A 16,655-nucleotide genomic window follows, 5' to 3' on the forward strand; every position below is an offset into this window, starting at 1 on the left:
AATTCATATGCTCAGGGATTAAAGATTAAACAAAAAAAATAAAAATTGCACAACCATTAATTAGGTGGCGATATGCACCAAGCATGTAAACGAACATTGAACAAAAGAAGAAAGAAATGCATTTTTCCTTGATAGGACAAGTGGATATATTGCAGGAAGCGAGTGGGAGGAGGAGGAGGAGGAGATCGGGAAAGGTCCGCGAGGCAGGATTTGTGACTCTGGATACCTGAAGCGTAACTGCGCCGTATGTTGGCGTGCTATTTGTGTCATTCAAAAACATGAACAGTTTGATTTTATAATGCTGCAGTTCATTATAAAGTTGCTGGCCACCAGTTTTGGGGGAGAAAGTTACTTTTAAAAGTAATGCATTACAATATTGCATTACTCCCTAAAAAATTAACTAATTACATTACTTCATGGAAAGTAATGTGTTATGTTACTTTTGCATAACTTTTCAAATCTGGGCTAGGCAATGGACATGGAATTTCGACGTATATGTCAAGCGATTAAAAGAATGGAAAGGAGGACTAAAAATCTCCAATGACAATCTGCAGTGCTACATTTCATTGAGGCTGATAGAAGCACAAAACGCCGTTGACGAGGTCTTCAAGTAAATGCTGTTTATAAATGCTCATAAGTATGATACAATGTTTACACACTATATGTGTACACAGTGTTTTAAATCATGGCGGGTGAGGGCATTTTCGTACACATTTAGCCAATCAGTATACACTTACATCACGGATAGTTCCTAGAACTGTTTTAGACCCTACTTTGAAGAAGGAGCTAATTTAGTTCCTCCAAACGGAGTTCTGTGAACTAAAACGGTGCGGTGCGAACACGCCAAAAAGTGGCTAGTTACACAATTATTTCAGGTACTATGAAAAGGTTCCTGTGGTGCGAAAGGCCCTAATGTACATTGCCTTTCACTCACTGAATTAGCGGTTATCAGTTTAATAAATAAAGACAAAATGAGTAAAAGGCGGCGATGCTGAAGAGGTATAAGCAGCACTAAATACCACGAGCGATGGAGAGTCTGATGGTAGTAGGATAAGTAATGCATCCTGGTTGGCTCAGCATCTGATAGCGATCAAGATATTATATTTATGTTTTAGCCTAATGTTACTCATAATTGTTCAAATTTTTTATTAAATATTACATTTTTGTTTAGCCATTTCTATCGTTTATTGTTCGCTCCTGTGGTGCTATTTAGTCTACCCGTTTCCTGAAGAAAAAAAATCTGATCTATGATGTAACTGTTAATGAATAAAAACATTTATATATGTGTATATATATTACCCAAAGTTTATTGGTGTTGTTCTATTCAAATTATAAATTATATAAAAAATATACTGACCCCAGACTTTTGAACAGTAGTGCATGTTGTTACAAAATATTACAATTTTAAATAAATGCTGATCTTTTATTCCTCAAAGACTCCTAAAATTATCACAGGCTATAAAAAATATTAAGCAGCACAACTGTTTCCAACACTAATAATAAATCAGCATATTAGAATGATTTCTGAAGGATCATGTGACACAGATAACTGGAGTAATTATGCTGTAAATTCAGATTTGATCACAGAAATAAATGATATTTTAAAGCACATTAAAATAGAAAACCATTATTTCAAAATATGACTGTTTTTGTCTGTATTTTTGATCAATTAAATGCAGGCTTGATGAGCATTAACATTAAAAACGTTTTTGTAACATTTTGTAAGTTACAAAAACATTAAAACTAGTAATAGAGCCCACACTTTTGACCAGTACTACTGTATGTGTATGTGTGTTTACAGTAAATGTGCATGAAAACAAATACCCACATACTGTATGTAGTGTGTGAGCATTTATTAATCTGCATGTAGGCTATACCTTTATCTTTTAAAAAAATAAAAATAAAGGTTTATGCAAAACACGGTTGCCAGCATTAAATAGCATTCATCTTGATTATTTGTGACCACATGATGGCTCAGACAGAACATGTGTTTAGGAAATAGACGTATGAGTGCTGCCAGCATTGCTGCAGAGGTTGAAGGGGTGGGGGGTCAGCCTGTCAGTGCATAGACCATGCGCCGCTCACTGCATCAAATTGGTCTCCATGGCTGTCGTCCCAGAAGGAAGCCTCTTCTAAAGATGATGCACAAGAAAGCCCTCAAACAGTTTGCTGAAGATAAGCAGACTAAGGACATGGATTACTGGAACCATGTCCTGTGGTCTGACGAGACCAAGATAAACTTATTTGGTTCAGATGGTGTCAAGCGTGTGTGGCGGCAACCAGGTGAGGAGTATAAAGACAAGTGTGTCTTGCCTACAGTCAAGCATGGTGGTGGGAGTGTCATGGTCTGGGACTGCATGAGCACTGGGGAGCTACAGTTCATTGAGGGAACCACGAATACCAACATGTACTGTGACATAATGAAGCAGAGGCTGGGCCGCAGTATTCCAACATAATAACGACCAAACACACCTCCAAGAAGACCACTGCCTTGCTAAAGAAGCTGAGGATAAAGGTGATGGACTGGCCCAGCATGTCTCCAGACCTAAACCCTATTAAGCATCTCTGGGGCATCCTCAAACAGAAGGTGTAGGAGTGCAAGGTCTTTAATATCCACCAGCTCCGTGATGTCGTCATGGAGGAGTGGAAGAGGACTCCAGTGGCAACCTGTGAAGCTCTGGTGAACTCCATGCCCAAGAGGGGGTTAAGGTAGTGCTGGAAAATAATGGTGGCCACACAAAATATTGACACTTTGGGCCCAATTTGGACATTTTCACTTTTGAAAATGTCCAAACTTGTTGTATTCACTTTTGTGGCCAGCGGTTTGTGTGAGTGTATGTATGTGTGTGTGTGTGTGTGTGTGTGTGTGTGTGTGTGTGTGTATATATATATATATATATATATATATATATATGAATGAAGAGTTTGGTTCCAAAACGCTATAAATCCATTTGGATTAATTTGAGTAAAAATGTGTTATCTTTACCCAAAAAAGTGGCAAGATGAAAAGCACTATTTTCTGTTTCAAACTTTCACATAGCATTTTTAGGTTAGAATAACATTCAAAATTAAAATCCAGATTTTGATTTTGATTTTCAAAGATTTATTATAAAATCTGATTATTTTCCCCCAAAATGCAATAAATCCATGATGGTTTTTTTTCTTTTTCTTTTCAAAATGCGATAAATCCATTGAATCAATATAAAACTTATTTTTCATATTGAAATTGTTGAAAATACACAAAGTAAATTGATCCACATATGACAGATGCTGAACTTGGTCAGTACTAATATTTTCCTATAGGCACTGGACAAAAAATCTCCCCCAAAATTAATTCAGCAGGTTACCTTGTTAATTCTTTAAATGAATTACAACAATAAAATAAAATTTACTCATGAACAAGAACATGAATAACTATCACATTAGACCACAGAAATTCTCATGTATTGTCTGTGGTTTCATGTTCATTTTCTAACACCAGTCAGGAGGAGTGCTCCTAATTTCACTGTATGCAGAAAAATACAATGACAATAAAAGCTTTCAATTCAATTCAATTTAAAAGTTTTATTAAGAAATTTAAAACAAAGCTCAAAACATTATGACTTTCAACTATTAAAACTAGAATTGTTAAATTGCTTTTTTCCCTATGCAAATACAATCAGACCATTCAAGTTGTAGATAAAATATAAAAAGTAAAGATAATGTATTAATAAAAAGATAACTTTTAAGAATTACACTTCACACTTCAATTAAGAGACTACAGTGTTCTTCATACATTGATTTATTTGTGGCATCCGTCACAATATAAAAACTGACCACCACAAATAAACTGGACTGGGATTGGGAACCGCTGCTGTGTACAAACCCAACACAAAAACAAGAAAAGTTAGTAAAGCTAATAGGCTTCTGCAGCACGAACACAAACATGTAGTCTGCCGTTGTCATGTGAAGTAGTGGTAAAGATGAGGGGCGATGACTTCGTAGGGGTGGGCGAAATGGAAAAAAATATCATATGAATTTATTTTAATATCACGATTCACAATTTTATCAAGTTGTCTGAGCATAACAGCCAAACTAACTTCCCTGTTATAAAGAAAAAGCCTACTATATAAAAAAAGGCAGATATTAGGCCAAAGTGGGCAAAGATTACAATCTTTGTCATTATTTTATCTTTGTTAAAAAAAATAAGAACAAAGATACACATTACAACTACACATAATATACAAATCAAACAAACAATGGCTTATTTTCAGGTACAATAGGTGTAAGAAATTGAATGAACAAATCTAAAAATAAAACACTATATAGACTGATTCCCAAAGCAACTGTATTACAGAATAGTGAGTGATTTTTCTCTTTGCGCTTTGTTTTATTATCCTTAAAAGAATAGTTCACCCCAAAAATAAATATTCTGTCATCTGTCTGTTAATTCTGTCATAGCGCTTTGTTTTTATACCATCATTTACTCACTCAAAAGTGACCTGAACGAGTTTCTTTCTTCTGCTGAACATGAATGCTATTTTGAAGAACATGGAAAACTAAACAGTTGCTGGTCTACAGTGACTTGCATACTATTTGTTTTCCCTTCTATCAAGTTCACTGTGGACCAGCAAATGTTTGGTTACCCACATTCTTCAAAATATCTTCTTTTGTTTTCAGCATAAAAAAGAAATTAATACAGGTTTGGGACAACGTGAGTGAGCAAATAATGACAGAAATTAAATTTTAGGGTGAACCAACCCTTAAATGACAGTCAGCTGCATGTTTAGTTCTGTCCCTTTAAGACCTGCATGCATCTAATATACAGGCATGCATCCATTTTTCTCTCAACAGCTTACTTTCATTTTAGGCAAACCAACTGTATTAATCAAGTAATTTTGACAGTATTAGCGCTAAAGATATTAGTTCGGTGAACAGGCGCTGTTTGACGGGCTTTTTAGTGCGCACGTTTCGGGTGTATGCGGCGCTCAGAAAAGGCATACATCAGACCAGCGCGTGAATAAAACATTTAACCAGCAAGGCTTTAAAGCACATGCAAATAATGTACTTTTGTGACTGAGAACAAGTGCAGTGACCCGTGTGAGAGTCACTCGATGTGAATGTATGTGGTGTTGTGCAGTACAGAGACACCAGAACTGCAGCTGACAGAATGTACTACAATATTTCTTCAAAAGCAGATCGTGAAGACATTTTTATCGTCCACAATCAAAAAATCATCATATCGCACACCCCTACTTCATCGTTTCACAAAATATATGGATTAGTTGTACACAAAAAAATGCAAAGGTGTCGTTTTCAGATTTATCCACTCTGGGACCCGGTTTCAAAAAATAGCAGTTTCAGGCTGCCAAAACGCCGGATCCGTCTAGAGGAAACACCAATATGATACACAATTTTTACATATACAGCTAAACGCATCTCCGTGTGTACAGGGCCTTACTGTGATAGTTTTTTTGTATGCCTGTGTAGAGCAGATGAATAATTGAAGCGCTTCCCACATGCAGTGCAGTGATACGGTTTCTCTCTAGTGTGAATCCTCTCATGTGTTTTCAGATTTGATGACTGACTGTATCTCGTCACAGTGTGAACACTCATAAGGTTTCTCTCCAGTGTGGATCATCTCATGTATTTTCAGATACAATGACTGACTATATCTCTTGTCACAGTGTGAACACTCATAAGGTTTCACTCCAGTGTGGATCCGATTGTGTCTTTTCAGATGTGTTGAATTATTGAATCTCTTGTCACATTGTGAACACTTATAAGGTTTTTCTCCAGTGTGGATGTTCATGTGTTCTTTCTCCAGTGTGGATGTTCATGTGATCCTTAAGTTGTGATGAGTGTGTAAAACACTTCTCACACTGATCACAAGTGTACGGTTTCTCTCCAGTATGAACTCTCATATGCTCTGTAAGGTTTCCTTTTCGTGTAAAATTCTTTCCGCACTGATTACATGTGTACGGTTTCACTCCAGTGTGGTTCCTCTCATGTGTTATCAGATGTGACGACTGTTTGAATCTCTTGTCACAGTGTGAACACTTATAAGGTTTCTCTCCTGTGTGGATCCTCTCATGTGTTTTCAGGTCAGCTGACCTATTGAATATCTTGTCACAGTGTGAACACTTATAAGGTTTCTCTCCCGTGTGGATCCTCTCATGTGCTTTCAGGTCTGCTGACCTCTTGAAGCTCTTGTCACAGTTTGAACACTTATAAGGTTTCTCTCCAGTGTGGATCCTCTTATGTGTTTTCAGATGTGACGACTGTCTGAATCTCTTGTCACAGTTTGAACACTTATAAGGTTTCTCTCCTGTGTGGATCCTGTCATGTGTTTTCAGGTCTGCTGACCTATTGAATCTCTTGTCACAGTGTGAACACATATAAGGTTTCTCTCCTGTGTGGATCCTCTCATGTGTTTTCAGGTCTGCTGACCTATTGAATATCTTGTCACAGTGTGAACACTTATAAGGTTTCTCTCCAGTGTGGAACAACTGTTTTAAACAGGTTGCTGAAGTAAAGGTGTTTTCACACTCAAAGGACATGTACTCTTTCACACCAGTATGTATTTTCTGATGTTCTTTCAAAATCGAAAAACGTGAAAAACTCTTTCCACACAAATAACATGAATACAGCTTCTCCTTTGTATGAACTGTCAAGTGTCGTCTCAGGTCTGAAGCCCTCAAAAATGTTTTATCACATTGCTCACATGAGTGTGGTTTCTTTCCAGTGTGGATCTTCATGTGATCCTTAAGTTGTGATGAGTTTGCAAAACAATTCTCACACTGACCACAAGTGTACGGTTTCTCTCCAGTATGAACTTTCATATGCTCTGTAAGGTTTCCTTTTCGTGCAAAATTCTTTCCACACTGATTACATGTGTACGGTTTCACTCCAGTGTGGTTCCTCTCATGTGTTTTCAGGTATCCTGAGTTACTGAATCTCTTGTCACAGTGTGAACACTTATAAGGTTTCTCTCCAGTGTGGATGTTCATGTGTCCCTTAAGGTTTGTTAAGTGTGCAAAACTATTTCCACACTGATTACATGTGAACGGTTTCTCTCCAGTATGAACTCTCATATGTGCCATAAGGCTTCCTTTTTGTGTGAAACTCTTCCCGCACTGATCACATATGTGCCGTTTCTCTCCAGTGTGAATTTTCATGTGAACCTTAAAGTTTGCTAAGTGTGCAAAACTCTTCCCACATTGATCACAAGTGAACAGTTTCTCTCCAGTGTGAACTCTCATGTGAACATCAAGATTATATTTGCTTGTCAAACTCTTTCCACACTGAGTGCAGGTGAAAGTTTTCTTGGCTCTTCTTTTTTTAAAATCTTTCTGTTTGGTTTGAGAGCAACTCGAAGGTTTTCCTCCAGTTTTGACATGACTTTTCTCCTCAACTTCACTCCATTTTTTGTTCTCCTCACTTTCTTCAATAAACTCTAAAATAAAAGCAAAAACAGTTCACTTGTCAGTAACTTGGAAAAAAACAGGAATGTGAAAGTAGATAAACATTTGTTTATTCTGATGCAATTTTATAGACTAAACTTCCCTGAAAATATCATTTTTAAAACATTATATACACAAACCCCATGTTTCTATAAGGATAACTATTCAATATGTTTGCTCAACTACAAAATTATCTAACACACATTTTGTTGAAAAAAGTGTACCCCTATTTGCTGCTCCATTTATTTTATTCAACAGCTCTAAAGATTGTTGTAATAGAAACAATCTAAAACTACTTGAAACTTTATAACTGTCAGTATTATTAATCTCCTGTGGTCGAAGACCACACATCATGTTTTTTCTTAATAAAACAAAAATAAAAAAATCTGTTATTTTTTATCACAGATAAGAATAAAGTATCATTTGAAACTGCAAAGGGGCTACTTTTATTTGTGTATGGTCATAACAAAAAAAATGTGCTTTTGTAAAATAAAGAAAATAAACAAGGTGTGCTCTCTGCCGTCTGTTACCTCTCTTCACAGACACGTAAATTAAAAATCCTGAATCTCAGCGAATACTTGCTTCACAGACATGTGAAATACACGTATAGAAAGCTTAAAAATCTGCTTTTAAATGACGTAAGTCACATGGAAAGCAACTATTCTCTTATAAAGTAATCCATATGAAACCAATTCGAGGTACAGTCTTACTTATCTGAGCTCATTATCTGTAATGTGACCATGTACACGAGCAGCTCCGCTTTTGATATGACGATCAACCATGTGACACCCTGGCATCCTGGACAAATTTCCCCATTGGCCTCTGACCATCATGGCCTCCTAATCATCCCCATACACTGATTGGCTTCATCGCTCTGTCTCCTCTTCACCAATAAGTTTGGTGTGTGGTGGTTGTTCTGGCGCAATATGGCTGCCGTCGCATCATCCAGGTGGATGCTGCACATTGGTGATGGTTGAGGAGATTCCCCCCTTCATGTAAAGCGCTTTGAGTACCCAGAAAATTATTATGTAAATGCCCACATAACCTCAGAAAAGGTTCATCTCAGATACAGTTTTTGGAAGAAGGCATGCTGAGAGGAATGAGAGAGAGGGGCGGTTTCCCGGACAGAGATTAAGCCTAGTCCTGGACTAAAATGCCCATTTAAACCAGATTAACAGATAATGTAATTAATTTAATGTAAAAATAAAACAGCATAGTCTTCACTGTAAGAATTAAACATGCTTTGTTTCTTATAAAAATTACAAAAGTCCTTAAGTCAAGAGAAGTGAGTGATTTTGTCTTTGTCCATTGTCTGATTAATATTAAGCACAGAAACAGCGAAAGGTATATTACTTGTTGCTGCTTTAAGAGCCTCACGGATCCAAGTTACTGTTACACTAGTATTTTCATCCTTGACTGTTGTTAATTTAAAACATAACTGACGAAGGTTTACATGAGTAAACACCAAGCGTTGCATTTTGACATGGTTTTGCATGTATTTGACTATTTAGGCATGCATCTTAAAGGGTTAATTTATTTGTGCTATTTATTTTCTAAAATATTATATAGTTTTAAAGGCAAGGCAAGGCAAGTTTATTTATATAGCACATTTCATACACAGTGGTAATTCAAAGTGCTTTACATAAAAGGAAGTGAAGTAGACATTAAAATCAATAAAAACATGGAAATAAAAATAATAAAAACAAAGAATTTTAAAATGATATAGAAAATGATTTAAATAAATTTAAAGAAAATGATTATACATAAAATTATTGCAGTCAGTTCGGACATATAGCACAGTGCTCATTCAACAAATGCACAGTTAAACAGATGAGTTTTGAGTCTTGATTTAAATGTGGCTAATGTTTTAGCACATCTGATCTCTTCTGGAAGCTGGTTCCAACTGCGGGCGGCATTATAGCTAAAAGCAGACTCCCCTTGTTTTGTGTGAACCCTTGGTATTTCTAACTGACTCGATCCTAATGATCTGAGTGGTCTGTTTGGTTTATATTCAGTGAGCATATCAGCAATATATTTAGGTCCTAGGCCATTGAGTGACTTATAAACGAGTAAAAGTACTTTAAAATCAATCCTAAATGTAACTGGAAGCCAGTGTAAGGACCTGAGGACTGGTGTGATATGCTCAGATTTTCTGGTTCTAGTCAGAATCCTGGCAGCAGCGTTCTGGATGAGCTGCAGTTGTCTAATGGTCTTCTTGGGAAGACCGGTGAGGAGACCATTACAGTAATCCACCCTGCTGGTGATAAAGGCATGAACAAGTTTCTCCAAGTCTTGACTGGAAACAAAACATCTAATTCTTGCAATATTTTTGAGATGATAGTATGCTGATTTAGTTATTGCTTTGACATGACTACTGAAACTAAGGTCTGTCTCCAGAATCACTCCAAGATTTCTGACTTGATTTTTAGTTGTTTGACCCCTAGAGTCAAGGTATGCATTCACCTTGAGAACTTCATCTTTATTTCCAAATGCAATGACTTCAGTTTTCTCCTTGTTTAACTGAAGAAAGTTCTGGCACATCCAACTGTTAATTTCATCAATGCATTGGCAGAGGGAGTCAATGGGGCTGTAGTCATTTGGAGATAAGGCTAGGTAAATCTGGGTATCATCAGCATAGCTGTGATAGGCAATTTGGTTCTTCCTCATTATCTGACTTAGTGGGAGCATATACAGGCTAAACAAGAGCGGTGCAAGAATTGAGCCTTGTGGGACTCCACATGTCATGGCCGTCCACTTAGACTTATGCTCTCCTATACTCACATAATAACCTCTCCCTTCTAAGTATGATCTGAACCATTTGAGTGCCATCCCAGAAAGCCCGACCCAGTTTTCTAGTCTCTCTAAAAGTATGTTATGATCGACAGTGTCAAACGCAGAACTAAGATCTAGTAGTACCAGCACTGATATTTTGCCAGAATCAGAATTGACGCGAATATCATTTATTATCTTAACGAGTGCTGTCTCTGTGCTGTGATGTGCTCGGAAACCAGATTGAAAATTGTCCAGGTATCCATTTGACTTTAAGTAGTTGTTCAGCTGATTAGAAACTACCTTTTCAATTATCTTACCTATGAAAGGAAGATTTGATATGGGTCTATAGTTGCTCAACATGGTGTTATCAAGATTGCGCTTTTTCAGAAGGGGCTTAACAACTGCAGTTTTGAGGGAGTTTGGAAAAGTCCCAGAAAGAAGTGAGGCGTTCACCACTTCTAAGAGATCAGCTTCTAAACAGTTAAGCACATTTTTGAAAAAGGATGTGGGAAGTGTGTCAAGATAGCAGGTTGAAGATTTAAGGTGCTGTACTATTTCTTCCAAAATTTTGTTATCAATTTCTTTAAAAACACACATAGTCACTTCTTTTTGAAATTGCGGTCGAATCTGTGTGACCTCTGCATAACTTGAGGATGTGCCAATCTCCTTTCTGATATTATTGATCTTCTCAGAAAAGAAGGAAGCAAACTCATTGCATTTGCTGTCGGAGAGCATTTCACTGGGAATCTGACTTGGGGGGTTTGTCAGTCTCTCAACAGTCGCAAAAAGAGTGCGGGTGTTGTTTAAGTTACTGTTTATAAGGTTTGAAAAGAAAGTCTGTCTAGCTGTGGCTAGTTCCACATTGAAAGCATGAAGGCTGTCTTTATAGATGCTATAGTGAATTTCGAGTTTTGTCTTCCGCCACATCCGCTCAGCTTTTCTGCATTGTCTTTTCATGCTCTGAACTGCTGTTGATTTTCTCCAAATTGATTTCTGTTTCCCCGTCTTCTTGCTGACCTTTATCGGGGCAATATCATCAATAACATTCTTAATTTTTGAGTTAAAAGACTCCAGGAGAAGATCAACAGAGTCTGCAGAAATGCTTGGTGTTAATGATATTGCCTCCATAAATAGCGCACTAGTGTTGTCGTTAATGCATCTCTTTCTGATAGAGACAGATCTAGATTCAGTGGTGACCGAGATCAATATATCAAAGAAAATACAGAAGTGATCAGATAGTGCTACATCCTTAATTACAATGGATGAGATGTTTAGACCTCTACTGATGAGTAAATCTAGGGTGTGTCCACGATTGTGTGTTGGTCCGTGCACATGCTGACTCAGGTCAAAAGTGTTTAAAACAGTTATAATTTCTTTTGTAGTTTTGATTTCTGCATTATCTATGTGAATATTAAAATCCCCTGCAATAGCAAAACAGTCAAACTCTGAGGAAATCATTGATAACAGTTCAGTGAAATCATCAACAAAGGCTGGAGAATATTTTGGAGGCCTGTAAATAATGATAAACAGGGTGTGTGGAGCACCTTTCAGCACAATACCTAGGTATTCAAAAGATGAATATTGACCAAATGACATTTGCTTGCACTGATAAACATCTTTAAACAGAGCAGCTACACCTCCACCTCTCCTAACAGTCCTGCAGACACTTATAAAATTAAAGTTAGGAGGGGCTGTTTCATGAAGGACTGTTGCACTGCAGCTGTCTTCTAACCATGTTTCATTTAAAAACATAAAATCCAGGTTGTTTGTGGTTATTAAATCGTTGATCAGAAATGATTTATTTTTAAGTGAGCGAATGTTTAAAAATGCTAACTTGATGGAATTACATTTTGTCTCTACAGCAATCTTAGATTGATGCATTATAGGCCGCAGGTTAGATGGGTCAGCCGTACGGCTTGAGAAGGCCTTAGACTTTTTTAAAGGAGGAGGTTTAATAGACTTGGCAAATTCACTTTTCAGAAAAGGAAGTAGGTACTTCTGAAACGCATGCGTCCACAATGGCGGCGAGCCTGGCAGACATGATGAAGAGGAGAATTGTTGAATAAAGTCTTTTTTTTTTTTTTTTTGCACACAAAACGTGTTCTCGTAGCTTTGTAAAATTATGGTTGGAACCCTGATGACACCTGGACTATTTTACCGATGTCACTAGTGAGTTTTTATTGTCCTTGCGTTTAATCATCATTTTGAACATTTAGCGGTAGCTGGAGTTATACATATGTGGATTTTCTTTTGTGATTTTTTATTTATTTATTTTGTATTTATCTACTTTTTTGACAAACCAAAAGGTAAAGAAAAACAACAAAAACAGGTTTATTTTCACAATCTTCTTCGATCATATTTTCTTAGGGTCCCTCTCCCTCTCTAAAACGGCTGCTTTATGTGCAACATAATAATAATAAATATAGCTGCAAGAAGAGATTACGGGGCCAAGCCCCTGAAGGGGCTGTAGCGCAGTGCAGAGTGGGAGGATTAAAAATTAAAAACGGCACAAATTGAATTAACGTGAAAAACTTTGGGATTATTGGTGAGAACGAACAGAAGTTCAAATGAAAATGCATGCAGCACGGATAAAACCATTTATTTTTAATCCAGGAGCAATACAGATTCGTACAATGCTGATCTGGATAAGAAACGAGTCAAAACAGCACAACATTACACACAATTTTATAAAGTCGCACCACGCAGGACTCGAACCCACAACACAACAGGCCACACCAGTTGACACGTTCAACTTAGAGCAGTGCACCTGCTGCGCGGGACATTTACCTCAGAGGAGTGCGAGTGCAGTATGGCAGCGCCGGCGACGTCGAGTAGCATTAATGTAAATAAAAAAAAAGAAAGAATTCTTAATTCAGATATTTTTGTTTAAAAACATTTTTTGTAAATTTTACTCATTTTAAATGGTTAACTTTTAAGGAATTAATTAGATTAATTATTACTCAATTCTAATTTGTTAAAGGTATTTAATAATATTGCTTGTAATCTGTTGCCACAATTTTGAGTGAATATAGCGTATTCATTTTTATGCTGTCATTCTCTTACTCACTCAGTCTCTCTCTCTCACTCACAGTCACACACCACGTTTCACACACATTTGCCATTAAAATAGTGATCTCAATAGGAATGTAACTGTATGTTTGCTTTGCTTTTTTTGTTTCGAAGTTCTGGATTACGGTGTTTCATACTAGTTAAAATGTTAAAATCATTTTTCTTCTCATACTTGGTGTTCTTCAAGAATGTTGTCCCACGCTTTCTTTGAGAGCCTTCTCTCTTTCTCTAGTATCAACACAGACTGTTATCCATTATCCAATTTGTCTACAGTGAACTTTAAAGATATGAGGTCTACAGCTGGGGATTGATTAAAGAACTAGATTGTTGTATTTCCTATAATAATTTATCGTTATGCGTTTGCACTTTTTCTATCTGGACACGGAGCATAATAAACATGCAACTTGTTCATTATCATTACCTGTGAAACTGTTGATTTCTACATGGCAGTTCAAATAATATTGTCTTTTTAGACCATTGGTATTGACTGGTTTGAGTTATTTTATTGGTATAAGCAAGGGACATGGGTGGCCTAAAATGCACCAGAATGCAGGAAATCACATCTATGAAATTAAAAATTTTCTGGGGGAGGAGCCCCTAGACCCCCCGCACAAACAGCCCCACCTAAAATATTTTTCACCAGCCGCCACTGGTATGTATATATACATATACATACATACATACATATATATATATATATATATATATATATATATGTGTGTGTGTGTGTGCATATATACATGTATGTGTGTGTGTGTACATATGTATGTGTATATATGTGTGTGTGTGTATGTGTGTGTGTGTGTGTGTGTATATATATATATTATATGTGTATTATATATCTTTAAATAAATCACTCATATAAAGTTTTGGCCCACTCATAATCATGTTAAATAGGCCTAATCGTGATTATAATATTGACCAAAATAATCGTGATTATGATTTCTGCCATAATCGAGCAGCCCTAGCAAAAACTCTAGACTACCACATCCAGCTCTCAAACGTCTTGTGAACAAAAGCTCTGTATGTGATTTAGGGTCTTATTTTAGTGACTTAAAAGTTTTCTCTAAAACACAAACATGTAGGCTACATTCATGCTGCTCATATATTATTGTAGCCCAGTTTCTGCTGATTACAGTGTAAGTCATTAAGTATAACTTAATATCATAAGTCATTAATATGTTTTTAAGATACTGAAAAAGCACAAATGTCAGGGCATGTCAAAACTTCTTCAGGGCTCCAAAACCCCCTCAGACCCCAGAGGGTCAATGCTTCCTAAGCCTAATATACCACAAACAGTCATTAAAGATGAATAAAGAATAAAGACCAACCTCCTTGTTCCTCCTGTTTGATTCTCCAGGTTTCTGGTTCCTCCTGTTTGATTCTCCAGGTTTCTGGTTCCTCCTGTTTTATTCTCCAGGTTTCTGGTTCCTCTTCTGGTTCCTCCTGTTTGATTCGCCAGGTTTCTGGTTCCTCCTGTTTGATTCTCCAGGTTTCTGGTTCCTCCTGTTTGATTCTCCAGGTTTCTGGTTCCTCCTGTTTGATTCTCCAGGTTTCTGGTTCACTCATGTTCTCCTCACTCTCTTCTTTAACAAACACCATCTTCACAGCAGATCTCAGTTCAGATGATACTCCTCCAGATATTCCTGCTTGCTTCAACACTTCAACACTATGAGGATAAGAATATTACAGAGATTTACTGACCTGATTCACAAACTGTATTTTTTTATTTACAGAAATGAAATTTCAAACAGTTTGTATCAAACCTGCATCACAACAAAACAGCAGAGAGCATGGTGAAACTGAACTTCCTCTGAGGTTTAATGGTATCGTATGTGTTTTAGCGCCACCCGCTGGACTGGAGTGAAGAGAGGGGAGAAATAAGCTGTGTCCAAATGGCATACTTGCTTACTGTTTTTAAAGAATAGTGTACCGTATACAATAAGCAACAAATGTTTCAGAGTAGTATGCTTAATTGTCACATGACAAACACTGAATATTAATTCAACACAGCTGTGAAGGTTGTTACCTTACAAACAAATGTGCTATCCCTTCTTTATACAAAGGCTTGTTAATAAGGCTTCATATTAGTAAACAATGCTATATTGCCCAATTTAACTCATTTCATAACTGAAGAACTTTACAGAGGCTATTGGACTGAACTGAATGGGTTGTCTTTAACTGAGCAATGATATTTTTGGAAGTTACACTAAGTGCAAATAATGATAAATTCTGTTTACACTAAAATAACAGCATTTTCTTTAGCAACAGGTGTGTAAATAGTAATTAGGTGGCAGATATTTATACTTCAGTACTGTAGTACATGAAAACAATATGCAATAACATATTGAGTGTAAATTATCATAAATTTTATTTGATGAATGCCACTTTATTGGGGCAAAAACCTACCTACAGCTAAGCACACCGTATTATTAATGAGGTGTTTAATTTCCACTTTTCAAATATAATTTTTTTTATTGAAAATAAATGCCTTTCTGATCTGGTATGTGATGGTTAAAGGTGCACGAGTTTGACAAAAGCCAGAATTGAACTCGGATCGCTCGCATCAACAGCACACATCTCGCATCATTTACTCACTGCGCCACTGAATCTACGGAAAGACGTGTGTTTTGCAGTTTTATTAATCGCAGCCAGGCATTGGTGGGCGGAGTTAATGTAAATATCCTCTACTAACTAAATGGTCTATTTGTCCTTAGAATGAATGCATTCCGTTTCTTTTTAGAGCTGCTTAACTGCAGAATTTAATTCTGTTTGCATAATTGAAATATGCATGCGCTGATAATTGGTGTAGTTAAAATAATTGTTAAAAAGCAAAATAAATAAATAAAAATAACATTATTGTATTGTTTATTATTATAATATTGTTTTTTCTTATGTGTCGCAGTAATGTTTGTCCTTCTGTAAGTTTCTCCCATCTCCATATAAGATCATGGAACATTAATTACAGATTAATAAATGCAGAATCATATCACCACATACTGGTCTGGCATGTATACTACATCATTTTGTGTCAGTTTCACGGTTTCATGTGTACGCAGATATTTCTTGAGAAGAGGGAAAAAAAAGATTAAAGAGAGAGCAACTTGTTCAGTAAACCACTGTTCATTAAAAAAAATGAATAAAGTTTTCCCCCCTGCTGTACCAAAACCATACCAAACCAGTGACGTTAAAACCGAGGTACGTACCGAACCGTCATATCTGTGTACTGTTACACCTAATAAATATACATATACTCCTTCAAAAACAGCCAGAAAACTTGGAGTTGTGATTGATGAAAAGCTGAATTTCTTAGACCACACTGGTAAACATTGCCACATTCCCCAGTCCTGCATATTTTCTTTATACAATATT

The 16,655-nt window shown here is 36.6% G+C and overlaps 1 protein-coding gene across 1 annotated transcript; it reads right to left on the bottom strand.

Annotated features, from left to right (window-relative positions):
* Nucleotides 1-3,552: 3,552 nt before the first annotated feature.
* LOC306858875 (uncharacterized protein) lies at nt 3,553-15,120 on the bottom strand. The gene is made up of 3 exons (XM_079399649.1): nt 15,050-15,120; nt 14,615-14,952; nt 3,553-7,435 (listed from the first exon to the last, which is right to left on the bottom strand). The coding sequence occupies exons 2-3, from the start codon at nt 14,883-14,885 to the stop codon at nt 5,760-5,762; spliced, it is 1,947 nt and encodes a 648-aa protein (XP_079255775.1). The 5' UTR covers nt 14,886-14,952; nt 15,050-15,120; the 3' UTR covers nt 3,553-5,759.
* Nucleotides 15,121-16,655: the final 1,535 nt, after the last annotated feature.

The sequence above is a fragment of the Barbus barbus genome, assembly GCF_936440315.1.
Source record: "Barbus barbus genome assembly, chromosome: 39".
In the NCBI taxonomy this organism is placed as follows: domain Eukaryota; kingdom Metazoa; phylum Chordata; class Actinopteri; order Cypriniformes; family Cyprinidae; genus Barbus; species Barbus barbus.